General features: G+C 39.3%; 1 protein-coding gene across 12 annotated transcripts in view; it reads left to right on the top strand.

Moving 5' to 3' along the window:
* The window catches only part of CEP350 (centrosomal protein 350), a 56,516-nt gene that overhangs the window by 12,112 nt on the left and 18,573 nt on the right, over positions 1–25,831 (top strand). For 4 of the 12 annotated variants that reach the window (XM_015869621.3, XM_015869620.3, XM_015869618.3 and 1 more), the window contains exons 8-31: positions 1,941–2,054; positions 3,693–3,836; positions 4,949–5,604; positions 6,269–6,396; positions 7,091–8,094; positions 8,770–8,923; positions 9,658–9,821; positions 10,090–10,279; positions 10,956–11,176; positions 11,290–11,453; positions 11,627–11,737; positions 12,007–12,147; positions 12,909–13,045; positions 13,409–13,525; positions 13,768–13,934; positions 14,347–14,543; positions 14,963–15,147; positions 15,583–15,670; positions 16,039–16,185; positions 16,647–16,804; positions 19,592–19,714; positions 22,476–22,675; positions 24,012–24,229; positions 25,448–25,592. In XM_015869621.3, coding sequence (XP_015725107.2) covers positions 1,941–2,054; positions 3,693–3,836; positions 4,949–5,604; positions 6,269–6,396; positions 7,091–8,094; positions 8,770–8,923; positions 9,658–9,821; positions 10,090–10,279; positions 10,956–11,176; positions 11,290–11,453; positions 11,627–11,737; positions 12,007–12,147; positions 12,909–13,045; positions 13,409–13,525; positions 13,768–13,934; positions 14,347–14,543; positions 14,963–15,147; positions 15,583–15,670; positions 16,039–16,185; positions 16,647–16,804; positions 19,592–19,714; positions 22,476–22,675; positions 24,012–24,229; positions 25,448–25,592 — 5,073 coding nt within the window. Of the gene's footprint in view, positions 1–1,940; positions 2,055–2,758; positions 2,810–3,692; positions 3,837–4,948; positions 5,605–6,268; positions 6,397–7,090; positions 8,095–8,769; positions 8,924–9,657; positions 9,822–10,089; positions 10,280–10,955; positions 11,177–11,289; positions 11,454–11,626; positions 11,738–12,006; positions 12,148–12,908; positions 13,046–13,408; positions 13,526–13,767; positions 13,935–14,346; positions 14,544–14,962; positions 15,148–15,582; positions 15,671–16,038; positions 16,186–16,646; positions 16,805–19,591; positions 19,715–22,475; positions 22,676–24,011; positions 24,230–25,447; positions 25,593–25,831 lie in introns of those variants that run through there. The other 8 variants (XM_015869623.3, XM_015869622.3, XM_085512088.1 and 5 more) reach the window with 8 other exon arrangements.

The following is a 25,831-nucleotide window of genomic DNA, read 5'->3' as shown; positions in this document are numbered from 1 at the left end:
GATGTCTTTTCCTTGAAATAGGTATTCAAAGAAGAAAGGCTTCATTATAACAGTATTTTGATTTTCTGTCTTCTTTTGCATGTGTTTGCATAAAAACTGAGTGAGGATGATCACTGTAAAACATACAATGCAACTTTTAAGCTGCTAAACAATCAGAACTGTAACACGTGCTTTATGTTTTCGTATTTATGGCACCAAGACACAGTCTTCATTTTTTTCACTCTGGAAAACTCTATTGCCACAAACAGGCATTTGGGTCATGTTTTCAGTGAACTTCTGTCTATGAAAGAAACGAGCTGTGTGTTCAACTGTGTTTTTGTTCTAATGCCATGAGTAGAACAGCTGTAGTGGAACATGTCTCCTTGCTGACCTGAAAGGATTATATTCAATAGCTGATACCAAGTAATCAAATGCTGGAGCTGCACATAATATGTGCTATCAATGTATTTTTAGCCCATAGGATTATCTATCCATGTGTTAACTCTGTAATAAAGTTACAGCATGTAGAGTTCTGGGTGTGTATAATGACTTGTATCAAAACTACTCCACAGTCCTCTGTTGCTTAAATAAGCTGTAAGATTTCTAATAACTGCAGAAGCTTTTCTCTTCTGTTCAGTGAGGTTTCTGCACGTTAGCACAGACCATGCAGAAAACTTTGCATCTCCAGAGAATCCCAGACTTCCAGTAATCCTGTCTTAGTGGTGTTCAGAGGCACAGACCATGCAGAAAACTTTGCATCTCCAGAGAATCCCAGACTTCCAGTAATCCTGTCTTAGTGGTGTTCAGAGTTGGCCTCACTGAACAAATTTGTTGTAATATGAATAGAGTGAGTGGAAAGCAATTGCAATTTCCTGGTATGGGGAAAGAGCTGTCTGGCACTGAGATGGCAGTCATTGAGGTTTCTGATGCTTGCTGCTTTCATTCCCTATGCTTGTCAGGCTCAAATATGAATGGAGAATTGGTGAGGAGAGGATACAGAGGGCAGAACAAGACTCTTAAATTTCCATTTGGTATCACTTGTTGATCTGTCTCTGATCCTTTCTATAGACCTTCATCAGTGAATTCAGCTGAATTTAAGTACTGAAAAAACCAGTATTGGCATCTAAGTAATAAAACTTCATTTCTATCCATTTTGGATAGAGGAACAAACAAACAGTAATGGCTGTGGAGTTCCATAAATACAGGCTGGTTGTATTGGGATTAAGAAAAGCGTCTTCAAAGCATGTGAATTAAAGTGCTTCTAGAAGTCTGTGGTGGGCTGCTGGAACTGAAGGCACAGCTGCCAATTGTTCCTAAGCAGTGCTTGTTTCTGCTTTCTACCAGGACAGCTGGGACGCCCACTCAGTGCAGATAGTGATTAAGCCACATCCATTTTTCCTTCTTGTTCAATTTACCCTAATGTAAAAGCATGGTAGAATACAAGTTTGTTGGTAAGTGTGGCTGGCTTCTCTAAAGCCTAAAATCTATCTGTGTTCTAAATGAGGGCTTCAGTGATACAGAATAATTCTGCATCACTGGGTGAGTTCTGCAGCAAATTTTGCAGCAAGTCGGGCACATGGGTACCCTGCCCTGCATACTTGGACACAGAGGCAGTGAGTGGATCTTACGTCATGCATTAACATGGAAACAGCAGCCCTGGTATTTCAGGAAAGAAAGAACTATGTATTTGTGTGAAACATTAGTACTGTAAAGTGGAATGTCTGTAGTAGAAGAGAGCAAAGAATTGTTTCTACCTATCAAAATAACATTTAAAATAGAAAACAGACATTGTAAAGGTCTGTTACAGCTTTGCTGTGACTTGGCTTCTGTGTGTTTTAGTACATAGGTAAGCAATTGTAAGATTGCGCTTCTGAGCTTCTCTTTTTTAAGGTAAATGTTCAGTTTTATCCTGTGGGATGTTACTTAACAGCACTGTTGCTTTTTTGTTTTGCTCTTGTTAGCGAGTTCGACAATGAAAGAAAAACCTAATGAGAAAAACAAAGAGAGAAAAGCGTCCAAACCAGTGCGGAAAGTTCAGAAACTACCGCAGTCATCAAATCCAGTGTCCAAACAAGGTGACTTGCCCTAATGTAGAAGGAAAGCTGCTGCATGTGTATGCTTCATGGATGAGCTTTTTTTCAAGAAACAAAAAGATAAATCTTGTTGCTTTCAGCACCTTTGCAGATGTGCAGAAATGCAGTTGTAGTGATAGTGGATATAGTGATAGTAAACACTGTGTTAAGGAATATCTATTTAAAAAAAAAAAAAAAAAGGATAATTGGAAAAAAAACACAAACAAACTTGTGAATGAATTTGCACTTGTGCATGCTGTTAGTCATTGAGCTACAGGCACGTGTTATGCTGTGACAGTGACTGCTAATACTTAACATTAAGCATGAGTTTTCTGCTTCCAGTGCTTATCAGTTCATACTTAAAGAAACATTCTAAGCTAACTTAAATTTGTATCAGTCCCAAATGAGGGAGGAGTACAGCTTGCTTTGAGTGTCAGTGGCATCAGGTATACTCTGTAGCAGAGTAAAAGTGGTGGATTATGTCCTCAAATCCCTGGAAGAGACAGATCTAAGTGACAGAGCTGGTGATCCAGCCTCCTCCAGTCATAGTAAGAAATTGCTTAACATAGCCAAGGCTATAAATAGCCACAGCTCATGTTCTGTTCCATTCGCTTGTTTTAGTTCTAACAGCTGACATGAAATGGAAGATGAGACTTTACACTGCCTTTTTAAATGCACACAGAAGTAATTGAGAACAGCGAGTCAGGCAGGAGAACCCCTTTGGCTGATGAATCTGTAAAAGAGGATTGTGGTGACAGGTTTGTGAAATACTTGGACAATTTACAGTGCAAGCAAGAAGGGCTGTTAGTAAATGAACAGTGGGTTATAGACTTCTTACTGAATAGATTTGCTGCTATTTTTCTCCTAAGTATGAAGCAGAATAGGAGAGAAAAAGAGAGGCTGAGGACTGGAATTGCAAAAGATGGCTTTAAGATCATTTAAAAATGTTGAATGATGTCAGTAATAAGAAAGATGAGTTGACTAAACCTAATTAGTATTAGGTAGAGATATTCCAGCACCAGTTTTTACAATTTAATTATATGTAGGATGATAAAAGAATACTAATGCCATTATGATTGCTTTGCAGATGGCATAAACTCAGTCTGTATGTGAGCTAACTGTGAACTTGGAGGCTAATGGCTCTTTGTTCAGTGGTGGTACAGAAATGTCAACTAGAGGACAGTGAATTTGCTGCTCGTTATTTGTTCATCACCTACCTCAGCTCTGTTTGAAGTTCTTTCTAGGAAACAGTTCATCTTCATATTAAAAAATACATGAGCCTTTCTTAACTGTGCCTTTTTTGTTTCTGCTCTTCTTACTGTAGCATTTTACTGCTATCTAATGTTTGCCCTTAAGTTTTAGGTGTGTGTAACCTTTTTTTTGTTTAACCTGATTTCATAGGGCTCTAACATTCTGCTGTATATATTGAGTTTTTACACCATGGCATGAAGCACTGACAGTTGTGTGATTCAGCTGTTGGGTGTCTTCATGGTCCATTGCTATTATAAGTGTATTACTGCAGCTGTACCCCTTACACAGAATTAAAGGGTGGTAATGATTGAAAGTTGCAAGAAATACTTCTTTTTAATGCATCAGAAAATCCATCTGGTGCTTGACTTTTATTTGTTATTTATTGTGCAGGTGGAAACTATGTAATAAGTGCATCCTCCTGGCGGGAGGGACAAAAACTAGCCAAGAAGCTACTGGGTCCAGCTCCCAAAATAGAACACAACAGAAGAGCTGTATCTAGTGACAGAACGGGGCGAGAGCGAACTGCTAAGTCTGGTAAGTTCTTTATCACTGTACTTCCTTTCATTGTTCTTAATTTATTATATAACTTCACATGTCTGCAGGATTAAGTAGGTGCCTGAGATGTAGTGTAGTCAGTTTCTTAATAAAATAGCTTATTTTTTTAACGTGGAGGCAGCCACAGAGAGAATTTTATTCACTTCCATGGTTAGGATGCATCGCCTCACTTCCCATGCTATGAAGGTGCAAAGGAGCTCTGAAAAAGAGGGGAAAAAGGTTTCAACATTAAAATCTGGTCACTTGGATTCTGTCTTTGCCTGTTGAGGCTAATGAGGAAAGGAATGGCTGGAAGTGGTCTGCCGCCAGGTTAATTTTCGAAGTGTGCTGTATCTAATTTATAAGCTATGGTTGGACATTTATCTTTCTACAGTAATTTTAGCTCTTACAGGTAGAATATAATGTCATCTGTGGTCGTTGTTAGTCTTCATTTTTTCTTCCACCAGCCCTTTTCAGAATTTGTCTGAAATTCAGACAGGTTAAATAAGGGAAGGTGGTAAATGTTTTGCTGGTTATGCCTCTGAGGTGACAAGGCTGTAAGAGTATAAGGGGTGTGAGCTCAGTGTAAGCAGAGGCTGTTGAATTCAGGCTATGACACTGAATATCTGAAACATAAGCATATTTATAGTGAGATCTGCATAGGTAATGTCACACTGGAGAATTGCAGTTGAGGTGAGAAAGCGGATGTTTTGCTGCAAAGCAAAGGAAATTTCCCCAGAATACTGAATTAAAATCAGTGGAATTGTTTGGTTATATGTGCTTCACAGCCATTAGAATAAGAGGAAGGCTTATTGTACCAGTTCGGTTTAACTGGGAAAGATGTCTAGGACTGTCTAAAAGTGTGCAGAGTTGCACGTAGTGAGGAAATCTTCATGTGCAAGATAAAAGAAGACTCTAATAAAATCCTTTCTGTTATTTTAAGTGTTTGTTTCCATTTTCACGATGATTGCATCACTCTCCACAATCTTTTATCACTTCTGTATAGCTTGTTCCTCTCTCCTCCTCACTTTCCCAGCTGTTTCTGTTAAAGCACGTAGTTACCAGGCTTGATTTTTACCTGCAATAATTGACAAGTCTTATTTTTTTAACAGGTCGTATTGGAAGGACAGGTTCAGATTCTAGACTGGTTGTTACACAGAAAAACTCTTCAAGAAGTCCTGAGCGGTCGAGGACTAAAGTACGATCTGTGAATAATCCGAAGAAGAAACCGAAACCTGCTTTTCCAGGTGATAACCAAGATGATCGTGGCTCTGTAAATAAGGACTTCCTGCCCTTGGAAATACGTGGAATTCTTGAGGACTTACAGTTGGACGGCTTGTCTACAAAGCAGAAAGAAGAAGTGGAAAAGCAGAATCAGAAGTCTGTTTTGCCTACTGAAAATACCAGGAGCCACAGTCCATCCAAAAGGAAAACAGACAAGATAGCTGCCAGTGAGGAGCCTCAAGTGACCTCTAAGAAACGTCACTATGATGCCGATGAGGTTCGTAAGTACATCATCAGGCAGCAAGAGGAGAGGAAGAAGAAACAGAATGAAGAGAAGAAAGCACAAAAAGAGGCAACGGAGCAGAAGAACAAAAGACTCCAAGAACTCTATAGAAAGCAAAAGGAGGCTGTAAGTAAGACCAAGAACATGCCTCCTCCTGAACCTTTGGCGGCTAAACGGTTACAGGAAACTTATTCTAAACTGATGTTGGATCATACATTTTTAGAAGAGCCTTCTCAGCTGCCTACAGTGCAGGAAACACAGGTACAGCTGATTCACTAAATTAAAGTGCTGCAGTTGTTTGCAGGAATAGGAGGTCATGTATCTAGGAAGGTCATGAGTTGTCCTCATCTGAGGGCTGTCTGAAAGCAAGCATAGAAAATAGTGGTTTTTTTAAGCAAAACATACAGTGCTTGATTCAGAACTAACTTGCTGCTGGTGGTTGCTTCTCATCGTAGCAAGACCTCTCTGAAAGGTGAATGGAAGTCATCTTTGTATTGTAATAGAAGGAAAGTTCAGAATATTTACTAACATGATCTATAATAGTTGACTTCTAAGAACATTGTAAACATCAAATGGTGAATTGAAAAGCTTTGTCTGAAGTTGCTCTCCGTCAGTGGACAAGCTTAAATCTGTAGTGAGTTTAATTAAAAGTCTGCTAATCGGAAACGGAATGTGAAAAGATCAGTAGTAAAAGGCTAATACCGATTTGTGTTCAATTGAACAGGTTCAGTATATGAGCAAAGCTCTTTTCCCATTTCATTCTATGAGACAAAAGCATAAATGTCCTGTATTTTTAAATCATTGCATGGTAGGAAAGATGTGATATTACACTGAGAAAGTTAAACTTTATTCAGTTTTAGTAAGACAAAAGCTTCTAAAACTACAGACTTCTGAAAATGTGTTTTTTGGTTATTTTCGTTTCTAGCCCAGACCTGGTTATCAGCCGTCTGGAGAATCTGACAAAGAAAACAAGGCTCAAGAGCGTCCTCCTAGTGCATCTTCAAGTAGTGATGTGTCACTGTCAGAGCCACAGCAGCAGCAGCCGCTATTGAGGTGAGCCGTTGTAGGCCTTCTGAGAGAGAGGAGGGTACTGTAGTGTTCTTCTCAGGGTGATGAAAGTAGATTGTTCCTTTGTGATCATGCCCTGTTAATGTGCTTAACCAAACTCTTAAAGGTAAGAAGCCAAAAACCAATTCGTTTCTTGCATATCCTTAATTGCCTAGTTCTGCATACCTCATTTTTAATTACATAATCAGTATCTGCTGCTTAAGCATAAGCCTCCTTCGTTATCTTTACCTTCCGTTGGTCAGATCCACACTTCATAAATATAATGAGGACTTTCTTTCTTTCCTTTCCTCGTGGCACCTCTTAGTGGTGGTGTGACAGTTACACTGAAGCGTGATCTGAGTACAACTGGGTGGAGAAGAACAGTGCTAAGAAATGCCGTGTGAAAGAGAGGGACAAAGGAAATGTTTCTTCCCTTATGAAGTCTGGAAACTTTTGGAAAATGGTTGCTGCTGATTATGAAAATGTTCAGCTCTTTACAGCTCTAAAATGCAAACTGCAGCATAAACAACATTTGAAATATGGGAGGTGCTCTGCTTTTAGTAACATTCTTTAACTGTCTGCCCTTCTGACTCCCCCAGGAAGTATTTATTTCCAGAAAGCAAATTTGTGTCAATGAGGCTTTCATCTAAAATAATGATACTTATTAGTCATTAACTTAAATGTTGACTTTTTGTTTCAGAAGTGACTTTGTGGAGCCTTCGAGGGTACAGCCAGAGCGGTTGAGCCCGAGAGTCCAGCTCTCTCATCCAGAAGCTCCCATGGGCTTAAGTGGAGGCCCTGGCTCACAACATCGGAGTCTGGAGCAGATAGGACTTCTGATGGGTCAGCCTTACATGAATTCAGCTGCTCCACAGCAAAATCTCTTAGGAAAAGCCTTTACTAACCAATATAAGAGTAAAATAGATCGGATTGAAGCTTTAAAAGCTACAGCTGCTTCCCTTTGTAGCAGGATTGAAAATGAAGCCAAGAAGTTGGCTTTTGCTGGTCTCAATTATGGTACCATTTGGAACTCAGGCCATGAATATATGCAAGAAAACCAGGATGACAGACGGTGGGCCAAGGCCATGAGCCCTCCTGTGAGGGAGGAAAATGAAGATGCTTTTTCAGCCAGAATTCAAAAGATGTTGGGTACCTGTGTGTCTCATAGTGCCTTTGATGACAACCTTCCTGGGGTAAGCAACCTCAGTGAATTTAAGAAGCTCCCTGAGACAATCAGGCCTCATGCTGCCACAGTCAGCCTTGGACTGAGGTCTCCCACTGGTCACCGGCACGAGGGGACACTGGGACATTTGTCTAAGAAACCAACTGACACCTTGGGATGTGAAAACGAGGTGTATGGTCAGAGCAAAGCTGTAATTCCTCAAGAGTCCAGCATTGACTCCATCAGCGAAGGGCCTCTCCTGAGTGATGGAAACCTCTCTGAGGAGGAGGGAAGCCAGGGAAGCCAGCACAAACATCTGCCACTGAAGATTCTGGAGGCGTTGAATGAAAGGGATTTCTGTGTTCAGGAGAGAAATGCTTTTGAGCCCATAAAAGAGTTTCAGAAAGAAACTGAGAAGTATCTGCCGCTTCAGCCTCAGACAAGTGACATTCACAGCAAGGGGTCGTGGGACGAGCTCACCAAGGGAAGCCCACACAGTGTCATCAACATCTTTGCAAAAAGTTACAACCTTCAGGACAAGGGTAAGCAGAAACATGGAGAAGATTCACAGGTCTTTTGAAATACTTCCCAATTTTATTACTCCTTTCATTTGATAATTCACAAATAAGAAGTGTGCATTAAGATGTATTGCTCTGAGATTTACCAAACATTAATCTGTGTAATGTTTTCCTTTAACTTTTGGAGGATAAATGATCCCTTCCCCTTCTTCTGTTATTTTTTTCCCCCCTGCCTAATTGTGTAAGGAAAAAAATCCCCACTTCTGAGGGAAGAAGGTTGTTGGTGTTGTTAGTCCTCCTTCCTTTTCAATCAGATCTCCATTTTTGAGGAGGAGCCTTTTATGAGAAGTTTGTATCTTGTTGCTTTTATTCCTTTGTTATCAGTACTTTTAAATATTCCTTAACATCAAACATGACTGCATTGAAACTTTCTGCTGATGACTCTCAAGGAGTATGTTCTTCAAAAGGGTTCTAGCTGGAGTTTGTTAATGAAGTATTCAGTAATTAATAGAAAGAGCCTGTTCTGTGTTGAAACTGCTGTGAGATACCTGTACTGTTGTTCTGCTGTACTGTTCTCCTGACATTTCTTGTATTCAAAGGGAAACATATTGAACTCATTGTGGTTAGAAGCATTTTGTCCTCTGTGGCTTTATTTTCTCACTTGGTGCACATTGTATTCTGAATTATTTTTGTCTCTAGTGTTCGATGAAAGATCAAATGGAGGATCTTCTATTATGCACCCTTTACATCCTAGCCTGAGCTCTCCGGAGACCATTGTTTCTTATGAAGATGACTTTGCTTCCTCACCAGGAAGCAGCACCTTAACGGACAAAAAGGTTGCACTTGACCTCAGGTAACTCTGTGTTCAACTTCCTATAAAGATAAAAATCCAGCATTTAAGAGAATGCAGTTAATGCAAGTTTTGTTTTATAATACACTGCACATCTTTCCTGGTATGCTGTAATGTAATGCTACCGAAAGTGGTCAGATAGTTCCTTATGATCTTGCAGTTAATGTGGCAAGCAACAGGACTTCAAGATGCAAAGATTAGAGTGGAGTATTCCGCATCTTTGCCTGATTTTTGTTCTGCCTTGGTCTGGCAGTTAGCTTACCCTTTGTAGCCAGGTGAAAATTAACTCTTGTGTGGCTGTTAGAGTGCTTGTAAAAGTTATGAAAGAAGTAAGATTTGAAAGTGTTAAAATGAAAAAAAAAGAAGAAGGAAGATTTAGGTTGGATGTTAGGGGGAAGTTCTTTACTAGGAGAGTGGTTAGGCCCTGGAACAGGCTGCCCAGGGAGGTTGTGGATGCCCCGTCCTTGGAGGTGTTCAAGGCCAGGTTGGACGGGGCCCTGGGCAACCTGATCTAGTAAATGTGTATGTTTGGTGGCCCTGCTAAGCAGGGGGGTTGGAACTACATGATCCTTGAGGTCCCTTCCAACCCGGGTCATTCTGTGATTCTGTGCTTCCACTACTCCAAGTTAGGGCTGTTGAAGTTTTTAATTTCAGAGTTAGTGTTTTTAGTGTGGTTTAAGTCCTTTTTTGCAAACTTTCTGCTTGCGGTTAATCACTGTCAGTCTGTTCCTTTTTAGTATTGCAAGCAGCAGTAATTCAAGCATTCAGGAAGAACTTCCTAGTAGGAAGTCTCCCCGTGAATCTCAATCTGTCGAACTTTCATCTCAACCTTCATCTGGACCCAGATCTGCAACATCTTCTCACTCATCTTCTTCATCTAAAAAGAGAGTGAAAAAAGAACGTAAGTGCAGCACTCGGCTGTGGGATATTTGTATTTATTTGAAGAAAGTTTTAGGATGTTCTTGTTATGAAAGCTTCAGCCTTTCTGTGTATCCCGTAATCTTAACATTGATAGGATGTTTTCCTCTAGTGGTTCTTTGCTAAATTTTCATGGCTCTTATTTTTCCTCTGCTGTTAAAACACAGCTGTCCAGAGCTAAGTAGACAGAGAAATTATTAAAATGGTGAAAAGTTGTCCCCTTCCTATCTGACAGCATCATTTGTTCTTAGGGTTGGAGTCTTTCAATGGAAGTTCTCACCACATTTCTGTGGGAGAAGATAAAATTCAATCCGAATTAGAGTGGGGATCCCAACAAGCAAAGAAGTCTGTGTCAAGTAACAGACTTTCTAATAAAGACTACGAGCAGAATACGGATACTGACAACACGTTAGAAAATTTGTCTGGACACTCCATGTTGAGGTAATGTGAACTTACAAGACTGTATGCAAATATTAAGTGTAATGAAAGCAACTGTGGAATATACTCAGTGTATTTTTTGCTGCACGTTTTTCTAAAATGCAAAAAATAATCGTTTTCCACTCACTGTGTGGCTCTGAGGTATTAACATACAATAATGGCTTTTGCTTATAAATAGTGTTTGGTTTGAAAGGTACTTTGCCCTCTTAAGATGTGCCAAGCATGCACAGCTGAACCTCTTCCTAAGGGGTTCAAGCATCTGCAGTTGGTTCTTCTTGGCAACATAAAATAGGGACAATATATTTAAGAAGTATCTACATCCTTTTCTGTATGTTTCTTTTTTGCCTTTGTTTTAATGATCACCACAGGTTTTGTTATAATTGAATCAGGATGTGTAGATACTGAGTTATTTGTTTTTTGATGAATGCTGAGTACTTGAGAGAAAATACTGCACTGTAGCAACTTTGCTCTAAATTGGAATGTAGGTACATAACCGATTTTGTGAAGTCATTTCACACAGACAGACTGGGCCTGTGCAAACTTTAAAGAATAGACCCTGTACATAGATCTGTTCAGTCTGTATAAACGAAAGAGCTGAGTTACTGCTTCTTTTGTCATCTTATCTAATGACTGGAATTAAGACAATGCTGACGCTTTTCTTTCTTGTTTTCTCTGTCAGTTTCTCAGACAAGGGAAGATCTCAGAAGGCGTCAACTTCTTCCCCATCTCCGGGTTCCCAGAAAATTATGCAGTTTGATTCTGTAGTCAATACAGCAGAGAGAGCCAAGTCACCTTCTGGCTTTTCTGGAAGCACAACACCGGGACAGAAGCCTAACGTAGCCTACTCTGACTTGAGTCTGGGAACCAGTAGGCCTACAGCAGGAGTAGCCTCAGCAAGTGGTGAGTTCTCCTAAAGATGTACTAACTCGAGAGCTGTTCTATTTTTGATCATCATTTTATGATGTGGGGCACCAAAGTACAACAGAGTCTGACAGTTAAATCCTGTCCTTCAGGATGTGCACGCTTCTCCCCTGCTGGCCTTCAGCATCGTTTGGCAGCAGAATTGAACTACCTTACTGTCATTGAAGAGTCTTTGCGACAGCTTGCAGATGTGGAACGAGTACGAGGCATATCACTGGCCCAGCAAGAGAGCGTTTCTTTGGCTCAGATTATAAAGGTAGTGGGAAAAATATTTCCTTGTATTAGTATTTCTTATTTGATTTATTTTCTTGTGAGATAAATAGGATGAATTATGCTTTTGTCTTTCACAAGTAGTTCCAGCAAGTGTCTAAGGCAGATAACGTCTTGCATGAACCCTCTGTGCTTAAAACATGTTTTTCTGATCTATAGGCACAACAGCAGCGTCATGAACGGGACATAACTCTTTTGAAAATCAAGGCTGAGCAGGAAGCTTTAAAAAATCAGAGGCAAATGGAAGAGGCAAGGCAGAAGGCAGCTCAGGTAATGCTGCTCTCAAAAAATAGGGAGTGCGCAAGAGGCAAAGTATTGTAAGTAAAGCTGTGCCTATGAATGCTCCTAATTTGAAACTGTGGTAAAGGGATTTAATATAATTGGAGGGAAAACAAACAAATTTCTGGTGTCAATTTAAAACTTTTTTCTCCCAGGCTTATAGAAATGCTGTGTTATACTATAGACAGTACTATACTGTTGCACTTACTATAGATAGAAAATCTTGAAGGGCTGAGCTATTGGCTTTTTTTTTTACATAGGCCCATGTAGAGACACTGCATCGTCTGGTCCAGGCACGAAAGGAGGCTGCAGAAGGGCGGCAGGAGACTGTGTGCAAGGCTGCAGCCAAGCAGGTGGAAACTACACTTCTCACTACAGATACGGGTCACCAGGTCCGTGAGGTGAGATTCAGAGTGAAATAAGAAGCTGTTTTGATTTCACTATTGCTTCAGATGCTGCCTCTAGGTTATGCTTTGTTCAGTACAGCTTCTTCATGTTCATAACATGCCAAATAATAGGACGGGAACGTTTCTAGCATCACTACTTAGAAGTTGGTTGACAGGTCTAAATCCCTGATTGCCCTTCTCATGATCTTCCTGTTAACTAACCATGAAGAATTTTGTTACTGCAGGACAGAATGGTGATTGTGAGCATAGCATCTTTAATTTGTAAGCATTATACTCCATCAGATTGAATCTATATCGATTTCATACAAAAATCACACTAGAAAAGCAGGGGAATTTGTGGGCAGATTTAAACATGGAAGTTTGTATAGTGTTGGGATTTAAACTTGTTGCTTCCATTGCAGTGAAAAGAATATTTTTACTCTTTGAGTATGATGCATTTTCTAATGGAAATTAAATGTTTTTTTCATGTTTTTAGAAAGTAATTGTGATAATAGGTCCAAAATGTTCTGTTGCATGGAGATCGTTCTAGTGATCAGAGGTTAAGTTGATTAGAATACAATATAGATGATGTAATACATGTCTATAGCTTTACACTAATAATTTCACTCCCCGTAAGTTAAACGATGTATATATACATCTTAAAAGCAGTTTTATGCATTCATTCATTATAAATTCCCTACAAGAAGGACAGTCTGTTCAAAAACATGTTGATAGTTAAAAGCTCACTGTGTTCCTTTGTTTGTTATTGTACTCAGATGACAGAACTTACACGATCCCAGATCTTGGATACTGTCAGTGCTCCAGCTGCTCCAGTCAGCACTTTGTTTGACCACCAGCGGCAGCATCACTCAGAGTTCTTGAAACAACTGAGAACCCAAACTGATACAAACAGGTTTTGTCAAACGTTTCAGAACTTGGGAGGTGGGATGTAAGATTTGTTAGCTTTTGTTTCACTTACTTTTAAAGAAAACTATGGTATTTCATAGTAAGTGAACATTTAAGAAGAACTTAGATTCCAACTCTGCGTCCTTTATAGTGTACTCCAAAGGAGAGATACTGATTCTTTGCAGCTCTTTATGAAAGAGAAAGAAAAGATTCTTTAGGTATTTCATGGGATGATATAACTTGTCTAGGTTTTATGTATTTTCTTATACATTTAAGCTATTAGTACTTTTACTAAGCTGATAAAAGCTTGTGGAATCTATATCAGTATTTAAGACAACGTAGATTTACTTCTAATGCTTTCTCTTCTCAGGAAATGTGAGACTGTTTCCATGTCACCAAGTAAAGAGGCAGATGACTCAAAACAGACTTACACACCAGTGTTTGGTAGCTATTCAGAGTCCTCAAGATCAAAGGCTCGTGATCGAAGGTAAGAAGAGATTGGGTTTGGTTTTTTTACTTTCTACCTGCTGTAAATAAGAACTAGGTTTTGAAAATGCTTGCGAAGTAATTTTGAGACATGTTGTTCTTTTGTTTCCTTTTTAAAGAGAGAAAGTGGGCATTAAACCTTAACATTGCTGGGATGTTATTTGCTGATGTAACGTAAAATAAATATTTTTAAATGCGCAAAGTAGTGTCTTAATTAAAAATACTTATTTTTTGATGAAACAGTAGCACCAGCAGTCGCCAAGAGAGTCTTTCTGTTCCGTCATCTAAAGAGAATGAGAAAAAACTTCCCTGTCGTGAAAAGCTAACTAGCAGCATTGAAGACCAGGCTCATACTGGTGTGGATGATTCCTTGCCAAGTGATAGTATTTTGTCACTGCCAGATGATAAAGGTTAGCTGTATTCATATGTAATGAACCTGAAAGTGGTGAAGGGGGGAGGCAGATGCTGATTCAAAACTAGTTTCTGACACAAATGAGGTGAATATGTGTGACGTTTGAGTCCTAGGTAATGGTAGCTAGCCACATATTTACTTCCTGAATGTGTACGCTGAACACCAAAAGTTTTGGTAGACTTAAAATTTGTTTATACCTGCATATAGAATTCTGTTAGGCCTTTTTTAAGCTAGATAACAATATTGCAATATGTCCTCGTAACTCAAGGTCACTTTTCTGGAAGCTAAGAACTCTTTTTGTATTAGAGGAGTCCTCTCCCTGTCTTTCCTGTCCTTGTGGCTTTACTGGGTTGAGACAGGGTAAAATGACCTGCGTGCTACATACTTGAGCATTTACCCGCTTCCCTCAGATTCTGCTTCCATTGGAACTGAGTTTTCCCTGAAATTTGATGAGTCCATGACAGAGGATGAGATTGAAGAGAAGTCTTTTCGGTCTTTGCTGCCCTCTGAAAGTCATCGTAGAAATAACTTGGAGAAGAAACGCGGTAGTCGTGATGATTCTGATGAGGAAGTCTCTCCAGAAAAAAACACTCTGACATCTATCAAGGTATGTCAAGTGTCCATAGTTAAGGTAGACTGTTACCATTCAGTTCTGCTCATGAATCTGTTGAGCTTTTCTGTGTTGTGTGTGCTTAGAAACTTTGGTTCTTTGAGCATTTGAAAACATAGGATTTGTATGAGCATCCTTTAGGTCACTGTGGTGCAACTAAGATGATTTGTTTTGTGAAACAGTCCTTACTGTCCTCAACCTTTTCTCATGTGGCTTTAGAGAAGAAAAGTGATGTTTTGAGGTAGACTATAAAAACCCAGTGGACAAATTCTTCCTAGTACTCCTACGCACACCCAGGAGGTTCAAGCAGATGCTTCTTCTTTCTCTCATGAGGAGACATTCCAAAACTGTGCACTTGAAAAAAGCTTTGAAATTTCTTTATTAACAAACCATGCCAAATTTGTCTTGCCTTTCAGGAGTTAAGCATGCCTTTCTCAGGAGGGCAAGATAGTTTCTCTAAATTTACTATGGAGATGGTAAGACAGTACATGAAAGAGGAGGAAATGCGAGCAGCTCATCAGTCCTCGCTACTTCGGCTCCGGGAGAAGGCTCTGAAGGAGAAGACTAAGGCTGAGTTAGCTTGGTTGGAACACCAGAAGAAGTAAGATGGTGTTGAATATACACTGTTGCTAACTGATCATTTTCTTATGAAAGCCTCCTACGTATATTTTTTTGGTAATATTTTTCTTCTACCCCACTCCTCTGTGATTAAATATCAGTGGCTGAACAAATCTTCTGACATCTGTAATCTATGCAAACGTTATTGTCATTTGGAAAGAACAGAACTCAGTTTATAAGTGTGCTTTGATGTTTAAATTGATCATGGTTAGACAGAAGAATAGAAACAGGAAAACATCCAATAGAGAAGGTAGTTCCCATCCATTACTCCACAAGTCATAATTCAAGAATGTATATAGTCTTCTGCAGATGAAAAAAAGTCATTTTAAAGGGCAAAAGGCCACTGTTTTACACTTGTGATGTTGACTTTGTTTTTTCTTTTTTCCTTACTGAATCATCTATTCCAATCTTTTTGCAGACATTTGCGAGACAAGGGAGAGGATGATAAGATGCCCCCTATTCGTAAGAGGCAGCGTGGTCTTCTACTGAAACTACAACAGGAAAAGGTAACTGATGCTTTCCAGGAAAAACCTATAGAAACTTGTGTGATGCATTGGACACTGTAAAAGTTAAGAACTGATAGCTCTGTGCCAGGCTTTTGGATAGAAAAAGAGCATTATTTCTCACCATATAATATGCACCTTTTGGTGGTATTTAACATGTTGTTTTAAAGGGTTCTTCTATATCAATAATCTCATGGGTTGAGACCTGACTGTATTAATTGGTCGTCTGTTCTCGGCTGATGAAATTGCAGGTTAATTACTTCATTGCAGTTCTGTTAACTGTGATCTCATTTTGTGGACACTGAGAGTTTCAGAATGTGTTGGAGAGCTGTCTGTCAAACTTACTTTGCTTCATCTTTTATACCTAAAAGGCAGATATTAAGCGTCTTCAAGAGGCTAACAAGGCTGCTCGGAAGGAGAGACAGCTAATCCTTAAACAGCAGGCAGAAATAGAACGAATCCGTCAGACTACAATGAAACTGCAGGAAAAATTGAAATCTGCAGGAGAAAACAAGCTCGTAAGTGTTCTGTACAGAAGCTGGAGTCCTCCCTCTTTGACTGTGCAGCTGGTATTTGACTCAACTGCTAGCTTAAAAGCTATTGGATTACACCTATGGCTTGGGAAATGTATCTTCTCAAGGGTGGTGGGGCACTGGTGCAGGTTGCCCAGAGAGGTGGTGGTGCCCCGTCCCTGCAGAAAAACAAGGTCAGGCTGGACGGGGCTCTGAGCACCTGATGGAGCTGGGGGTGTCCCTGTTCACTGCAGGGGAGCTGAACCAGATGGCCTTTTAAGAGGCCCTTCCAACTCAAACAATTCTGTGACTCTATGGTGATGGTTAATTGTCAAGCTTAAGTAATGACTTTGAGAATACCAGCTTTTGGATGTTTGGATCTCTTGGACTCTGATTCGGTTTATAGAGGATAAAGAGGATAACTTTTCATGCTTTTAATGTTGTTCTTTTTTAACATATAATTGCAGGAACTTCACAGTGAGGATGACATCAAGCAGAGCAATGGTTCTAGCCCACTTCCAACTGATGTAGAAACACGCAGCCCTTCCCCAGTATCAATCTCCAGCAGTGAGACTAGTAGCATCATGCAGAAGCTCAAAAAGATGCGCAGCAGAATGGACGAGAAGTAACTAAGTTTTCTTTTCTATTACAAAGCTTTGCTATTCTAACGAAAACAAATCAGTTCAGCCAGTATCTGTACTAAAAATGGTTATCAGGAAGACTACAGTGGTATTTATATCATATACAATGATGCTTTTTTCAGAATCAGCCTGCAAAAGAACTGATTATAAGCATTGATAGAGCTATATTTAATCTTTGAAGAAAGTATTTTATAGGATATGGTTTTTTTCTTTGGTACAGAAATTTGAGTCAGTAAAAGCATATCAGTTTAAGAGATTATTATGTCTGTACTTGGCAGGAAAATGGATTCACTTGAACTTAACGGCGTGTCTTCTCAGACTTCTTACAATGAAATACTTTAAGGCAGATTATCAAATTGGTGCCTGTATCCTGTATTTCTCCTTTTCACTTTTATATATCTGGTTCACGGAAGGTCAGGGAGCTTGTGTGTGACTGAGAAGATAGTAAGATCTTTTATTTTTATTACATGGTCCACAGATTGGGAGAAAAAGCTGAAAACAGCTGTTTGTCTTCTGAGGAAATAATCAAGTATATGTGAAGTCTCTGGGTCTGGAAACTAAGGCTGAATCTGTTGATTTCTCCTGTTAAATTGTTCTGAATCAAATAAGTTGTTTCTGTACCTCTTCAGTGCAGAAATTACTTTATTTGCTTTAAGCATTTCAAATATGCTAGCAGTATGTTCTCATTAGTTTGAAGTCCTCAGTTCTTATTTGAGACTAACCCATTCGAAATCTGGCCTGTGCCAGTTAACCACACGTAATAGGTCACTACATTTTAGTGTGTGGTGATGTTTGTAATGCCCTTTTTCTGGAAACTTATAGCAGTCAGAGCAAACATCAAAAAAGCAAGCACTGCCATTTGTAAAGACAAGCTATCTGTGGCTCCTTAGCACCCTGGTTGCTTGTAATCATTTGGGAAGGACACTTCCTGCACCTGCATGTGTTTGTGTATGCTGGAGATTAAACAGCACAAAACATCAGAACAGTGAGAGAGGATTGGTGTAAGCAGTAGAACAAACCCACATTCTGTTTAAATTGTCTCCGTGTTCAAACCTGGATTGGATGCTTTGTTACTCAGTCTCTTCTGATAGGAACTAGTGGACCGAAAAGACAAAATCACAAATGATATTTCAAGTTTCTGAAAGACCATATTTTTAAAACTTTTAGCATTCCACATTGTGTGGAAAACCTCACTTCTTTCCCTAAGTATGTGTTGAGGTTGGTAAATTGCTTAGGAGTGGAATCAGAAATGGGCTCAGAAGACAGATCTTGGAAACCTGCATGGAGATGGCCTGCAAACAGAGCAAGTTCTTTGTCTTCTTTTCCCCCCACTTTCAGCATACAAGGTTTTGAATGGTAATACTGTGCTACAAAGCTAAATCACAGCTTATGAATTTTGATGTAGTGTTAATGCTAATATTAATGCTGTAAAAGATTACAAATCTATTTGTGTTTGTCATCGCTTGCCACTTTTTTTTCACGTAGTCTTTTTAGTCAATATTGTTTCTGAAGTCTTTGCTTTATTCCTAAGCAACACTTGTAATACCAGTAAGAATTACAAAGGGTAGTAATAGATACAAAGTGTGTTTTATCCTTAAGAATATTTTAATTGCAAGTCCAAAATGTTTGTTGTCTGGGTTACATGTTTCAAAAGTGAATTAGTACCTAATTTTTACATCCTTGTTGATGAAATACCTAAGAATAACATTAACATGATATTTACTTATGGTATGTTTAGGGAACTATTTGTTTGAAAAACAAGTTAAGTGATCCTGCAAATGGAAAGAAGCTGAATGAGTAAAATACAAGAGAAGTAGAGAAACACTTTCTAATCTGTGAGACAGCCTTAATATCTCTTCTGTTAAATGGACAATGAAAGAGTTGTTCTGTTTTAATTATAATTCATGAATCTTCATAGCCTGCATGTGAACAGGAGCATGCTCTGTCAAAGAGAATTAACCCTTCTGCCCATGCTTGCCTTGCATATGCAGCTTTAATGATAATTTGAACAGCAGAAGAACTGATTAAATGCTCATTTGCTTTTGCTTTCTTTAGTATGCTTCTTACCCTGCTTTGTAGTTGCTACAGAGCTGTGCAGAGCATGATATTTTGCTATAAATATGATAATATGCTAGGAATTAGCTTAAAGCAGTCTTCCATTAAGAAGTAACATTTTAATCACAGTGTTAGGTTTATGTAGTTTAAAAAGAGTATACAGGCGTTGTCTTCCTGCAGAAATGAAAGTGAGTATTCTGAGACCAAGTCTGTGCTGTATTGCAAAACCAAAGAGCAGCTGGAAGTCGAATACAGATATATTTCAGAGCTTTTTTTTGGATTTGCTTGAGTTCCTTTAAATAAATTTATCCTTTTTTAAGTTTCAGACTGGCAAAGCTGTATATATTACACAGCCAGCACTCTGCTTAATGCTACTAATATCCTCTATTGAGGATTAGAATAACAGAAGTTGCAGAAAGCTGAGGTTGAGATGTTAGCAGGTGCATGTGGAAGTTTGTATCAGTGATAAAACTTGAACAGAGCTAGGTGAAAGTAGCATGCCTTTAACTAACAAAATGAAAGTGTTACAACCTAGGCAGGAGTGTATGTGTTCTTATTACCTTCTGCATAACAATGTACAATTTTTCTACCCAAGGTGTTAGGTTAAATGCGATTAACTTTAAAGTTCTTTGCTAGATGCTGTCCTTTTCTCATTCTTTCTGCTTTTTGGTTTTTATTTTTGGCTTAGTTTTAAACTCTTCCTCCTTATTTTGTAGACACTGCTCTCCTGTTCACTACTTCTTCTCTGTCTTTACGTCTCACCACTGGGCCTCTCTCAGTGTCTGTTTTCCCAACCTCCACCCCAAATTCCAGCTGTATATCTACAACCAATTGGTCAGGTAACTGTACCTTTCTCAAGTGATAGACTCTTTGATAGAGCATGCTCTGTTCAGTCCTAAAACGTCAAGAGGTTCTTCATCGCTGAACAGTTTTGACACTTTTTCCACACTGGTTCCAGATTAATCTCTTGTTCCTGCTGTGTTCTGAGTAGCAGACAGATTCCAGCAGACAGTTTGCTTTGTTTCTGCTGTCCAGTTGCTACTTCAGAACAGCTGTTGGAACTGTCTAGTTTGGTATTAAAATCTGTGTGTATTAAATATAAATGTAGTTCAAGTATAGGGTAATGCTTCCAGGTTATTATTTTTGCAATAGGCAGACCAAATATGTGACCCGAGCACCAGATAAATAGTTAGACTTTGGAAATTACAATGACATAATCTGAGTGCTTTTGCTTCCCCTTTGCTGCTGTAGATTTCCTGCCTTGAAGATACCAGATGTGGTTCATGCTTTTCTGTTTGTTTTTTTTCTCCCCATGAAAGTGCCCCAGCTGTTGAGGGTGAATGTGTACCCTCGGTGTTGCAACTGGAACCCTCTAGACTGTAGTAAATGCTAAGGGCAGTGTGCATGCTACCTCGTGGTGGTTCTGACCTTTTAAACCCCTGGGTTATAAAAGGGTCTGCATCATTAGCCGTGCTCACTTAATCCTCTTCTTTCTAAAGCATGAGTGTTCGAGCCTTCTTTCTCTCTCTCTAGTGCTCTTTTTGACCAACTTGTAGTTTTCTTATTAGTTGGTCTTTGTATGGTGATTAGTTTTATGATACTTTAGTTAATTCTGCTCTCCTGCTTATGGCCTCCTGGGTTAATTCATTTGACATCTGCCGTTGAAGAGCCTTGCACCTACATATCCATTTATTTCAGCCTTTCTCTTGAACTTTACTCCGACTGGACTTGCCTCCCTCAAGACCCAGTCAAACGTGAAGATCCAGGCATTCTGCTGAGGTGAAACAACTAGTGAAGGAAGAAGAAAAAGCTTGCATTGAGGTCATTATTGTAGCAATGACCTACATAACAAGTTCCAAATATACGACCTACTAGATTAATTGGAACCGATGCGTATCTGAAAGTAAGAGCTGATAAATGTGTTAGTGCCTAGTGAAAGAGAACATAGACAATCATGGCTGTCTGTCATGTTTGTAGTGCAATTACCAGTGGTAATCTGGCCTCTTAATGTTATTAACCTGTCAGTTTTCTGTAAGAGCAGATAATGTTTGATGCTTATCTATAGGAAAGGGTTGAATAAATACAGAAAATCCTGGCATCTGCTTGCTGAAAGGTGGCAGGTATTCCAGGCTGATAGAGGTGCTGTTTTTCATCTGCCCTTGCTCTGAGGTGTGTGTGCGTGTCTTACTGGCTTCTGAAACTTTTATCTTCGCGTCATCACTTTTCCACCTGATCTGAATCTGCCTTAAAGAAGGAATCATCAGAATCTTAATCTTTCTGATGAACTGCCAGCTCATTTTACCTGGGAACAGAGTGAGCAATACTGAGGGAGCAAACAAGCGGTGTCTTTCAGCAGGCGAGGCCTGCAGCTTACCTTGTTGGCCATTGCAGTCTCTGCATATATAAAAGTTGTCTGAAACATGGGACATTAAAAAAGCACAAATGGAATTATAAACTGCTTTGTATCTTAACAATGTCAATGACAAGTATTCAGATTGTTTAAAAAACTACAAGTTATGAAGGCACTTTCAAAGTCTCACAGGACTTTGAAGACTGCATTTTTAGGTGCCCATTCAGTACTTCTGTACCCATTTGAACACTCTCTCTAGCTGGCAAAAAACATCTTATTTCCAAAGAGCGATTCTGTGACATTCAGAATGTCACTGCAGAGGTTGAATGGATTGATGTACACTCTCTCTCTAGAGCTGGAGTTAGTTGGCATGTTAGAAACATGTGCAGTTGATACCGACCTTCCAGTTCCTATCTTAAAGACTGAATGCTATCTTCTTGATAACTTCAGTATCTAGATATAAACTAGAGGTGATTCTATTCAGTAGCTTGCAATGAAAACTGGTATGCATGCACAAACTATTCATGCTTGTGACATGTTACATTAGTTTCCTCGTTTCTGAGGTTTTGTGCACGATTAGAGAAATCTTTGTCACAAATCAAAATATCTGCAGATTTGCAGCATAAGCTTCATTTCTTTTCACTGTTTAAAGCAGTAGCCAGGTCTGTTGGTAGGTGGGAGAGCAGTCCTGCATCCTTACTCTCTTGATGTTGTCAACTGATGATTAACATTCCAAGTGTGGCAATCCAGAGATGATACTCAAAGGAAGAAGGATAAAAGCTCCAGTAATCCTTCCAGGTGGATTATTACTACAGGAACACCTCTTATAATTAGTTAGTTAGAAAGAACAGTGGGGCGGCTCGGGCCACAACATTTCTTTGTCATTGGAATTAACAAAAAGATAGGTTGATTTTTCAGTCACTGCTTTCTTGAGGGTTCCAGTTTCATGCCACAGGTACTTCTCGCGTTCTGAAATTAGGAGCTGACCCTGTTCATTTTACTGAATATATTATTAGCACTTTTAAAGTTGTTGAGAATTCTTTCAATGTTAGCAGCAGTTTTACAGTATCTTGTAGACTTGATTTACCGCCAAAAAAAAAAAGTGTTCTCCATATGTCATAAATTTAGGAGATAGTAGTTAGTGTGGCAGTTTCCCCGGAAAACAATTTGAATAGCTAAAATTAAGGAAATTGTGGCAATAGAGCATCTGGTTTTGGGGGTCTTTGACTGTCTTCTGCTGTGTCCATCAGGTTCCTAACTAAACGAGAACAGAAGCTGATGCAGCGACGACAGCATGCTGAAGAATTGTTGGAGTGGAAACGTCGCCTGGATGCAGAGGAAGCAGAAATACGGCAGATAGAAAAGCAGGCTTTGGCTGCCTGGGACAAAGAGCTGCTTAAAACCAAAGTAGCCAAGAAAGAATTGGGGGATCTGAGAACTGAGCCCAAAGGTAGTGGAAACTTTGGGAGTAACTTAAGCAAATAACACAAGTCAAACATAATCTGGTAGAACAGTTGCTTCAGTTTCTTCAGTCTATAACATCTTTGGCCCTGTTCTTTTTACCCCTATTTTAAACCTTAGTTGTACTTGAATTCCGGTTTTGCTATGTGTCTTCTCATGTGTTTCTGCATACAATTTGAAATCTGTTCAGATTTACAAGACAAAAATGTTACATGATCTTTTGCTGATCTTACCCTGTTCAGTAAATGATTGAAATCTGTAGCTATACTGAAGTATGCTAGGATGTAGTTAATGTAAATTATGCTATTCTGAGAAAACAAGTTCCCAAATTTTAGGGGCTTTGGTTTTATCCCTCTGTCCTAAGTAGGATGTACTTTGAGCATGAACCACAGAAAATTGTATTGCAATGGGAGAAAGTAATGAAACCTCAGGGATAGTTCTCTAAATAATACTTTTTCCTCCCACTGTTGGAGGTGGGTGATAGATTCACCGAAGATACAAAGGGAATTTAGACTTATGTCCTATTAGACTTGTCACTGAAAAGCCTCATGGATCTTAGGCATATGGCAAACACTTCAAAGATGTTATGCGTGCAAGTCACTGAGTTCCAGTGAGGAAAAATTCAGCATGCTGAAGACAGAGGCTTCACATGGGTGAAAAAAGACATTTACTTTCTGTTAATTGCGTCTACCAGTAAGCACTGGAGCATGGCCCTGTTTCAGAAGAAGCTCCTCTCCCTACCCTTTGCACAAATATTAAGTAGTTCTTCATGGTTGCTTCCATAATTCTGTGACTCCTGCAGAATTTAGTAAACAGGAATACTGAAAACCCAACTTATTATTTTACTTGTTGCCATTTGAGAGACTCATGATGAAATCATAACATTAAAATGTTCTCTGCAGCGCCTGTAAAGGAAGCAATCAATTCTGAATTCAAGATCTGACTTGTAGATTATGTGCTCCACTATGACTTCTTCAGACTAATAGCAACTCTTGCTGTTGCATGGCTAACTGGAAGGACAGGTTTCCCTAATAATCTTTCTGGAGTATGTTGTCTGGAAAATGTTAGAATATTCTGAGGAGGCTTTTTGGTTTTGACATTTGGCAATTACTAAGACTGTTTGGTAGTCTTAAATCATAGTTCTCTGCTAAACATCCCTTTTTCATACTAAGTATTTCAGAGTCAGTGTCTAGATAAGTGAAATAATGCATACCCATTTGACTTATATTGGTAGCATTTACTACTTTATATGCAGACAGTAGTTACTTTGAAGGCATCTAAGCCAGTGAAGATTCTTATGTTCTTTCTTTTCCCTCATTATTCAGTCTCAGAAACAGCTAGTGAAGAAGTGTCTCCAGTGCCTTCTTGCTCTTGTCTGAACAGTGAAAGCTCAGTCCCAGAAGAGCTTGGCAGTCTAGCTGCTGAGTCTATCCCATCAGAGACTATGGGCCATGGACAGCAAGAAAGCCCAGTTCAGAGTATAGTTAACGAAGAAATAATTTATTCTGAAGACTTCAACTCCTCTACCTCACCTGGCAAAATTGTGAGTGAGCTTTTTATGCTGTATACATTCTTCAGTTTCTGAAAGAAGACAAGTAATTGTCTTTCCAATTGTTGAAACAGAGGCTAAGCTATGGTATGTAATAGCACTGTATGTTATTAGAATAAACATTGTGATCAGTTAATGTTCTTCAAAGTCTTGATGAAAAATTGCTTGAACGCAGAGTTTCAATATTTTTAAATCTGTAGGTAGTCTTGCAAAACGTTCTGCATGTGTCACGTAGGTATGTGGTATTAAGTGGCGGAACACTGACCCAGTTAAACAATGTGTATTAGCTGTAGGCAAGCTTGTCACCATTGTATGAATTCTTTGAGGCTGAGAAACTATCCGTGTTCCTCTGCCTTGCTTTATTTGCATGTTTCCCAAAGTATAGCTATAGGATGAGGAAACATAGCTGTAATATGGTATGCAGTCCCTTGAGTTTCAGATTATGACTGCTTTCTAGTTAATTCAGCCTTATTGTTCTGTTCCAGTAGTTACTCCTGCTTGGTTGATAGCTTTGATAAATTGTGTCCTGATAACTTTGCCTTGCACTGAATCAGAGAGACAGAAAATGCACGTTCTGCTCACATAGACTTCCATTACAGATACTTTCTTCTTGTACAGTTTTCTGAGAGTATGGTTAAGTAACATGTCAGGTATGCACTAGAGGTTATGATTGAGACGTGTGAAAGGTTTGTAGCCTGACACTGAAGCAGTAAGCAGAGTTTTGGAAGAATAGTTCCTCTTAGAATTTTTTTTGCATGGCTACAGAGAAACAAGGGCTCTCCTTTAGTGATTTAGAATGGCATCTCTCACCTCTTATGTGAAATTGCCCTTTTGGATTCTCAGGTGTATTTAGTAGGTGTTCTTATTCCCTTGATTTTGATCTTATTCCCTGTGAATGCAGATGTATCGAACACCTCTGAGTCACAGCATGTCTGCTCCCTTAAGTAGTAAGAGATTTGTGTGAGCGTGTTTATTGAGGTCCACTCTCAAAGTAAGCAGTCCATTATTGCTACTGCTGGTATTTTGTTCTATTATCATTTTGACAAACTAAGTTAAAGTTGTCTTAGGACGCTGAATATGTGGCTTTTGCTTATGAGGTGTTCCATAGTCATGCCAGTCTTTCCTGGTAACTAGATCCTCATGGCAACAATCTGCTACTTTGAGGGTAAGCTTTACAAGCAGTTACTCACTTGTCCTTTTCTTCTCACACAGAGTCCTCCCAAAAGCAGCGTATCTGTATCAAGGCAAGATTCTAGCAAAGGCAGCCATAGAACTGGGGGACATCTCCGCTCTCCTGTGAAGTCTCATCAGGTATCTCTCAATGGGTCTGATGAGTCTTTATCTATCACACAGTCAGGTAAGTGTAATATTTGCTTGGATTTAATTTGCTGTTTCAAAGCTAGTCGTTTTAATAAGTAAATTTGCAAGGCAGACCTAGACATGGGAAAGAAGGCCAATTGCTGCAAAATGCTGGGTTTTGAAGTTCTGTGGGAGTATTTTCCCCATGATGTAATTTGATCATTTCAGCATAAGAAGGCATGTGCATCTTTTACACAGATTCCTGTGAGCAGTTGTGAAGAAGATCCAACAGTTAAG

This window comes from Coturnix japonica, chromosome 11 (genome assembly GCF_054131305.1).
Source record: "Coturnix japonica strain WE chromosome 11, WE-NBRP24, whole genome shotgun sequence".
In the NCBI taxonomy this organism is placed as follows: domain Eukaryota; kingdom Metazoa; phylum Chordata; class Aves; order Galliformes; family Phasianidae; genus Coturnix; species Coturnix japonica.
This window is presented reverse-complemented; position numbering and strand designations above follow the sequence as displayed.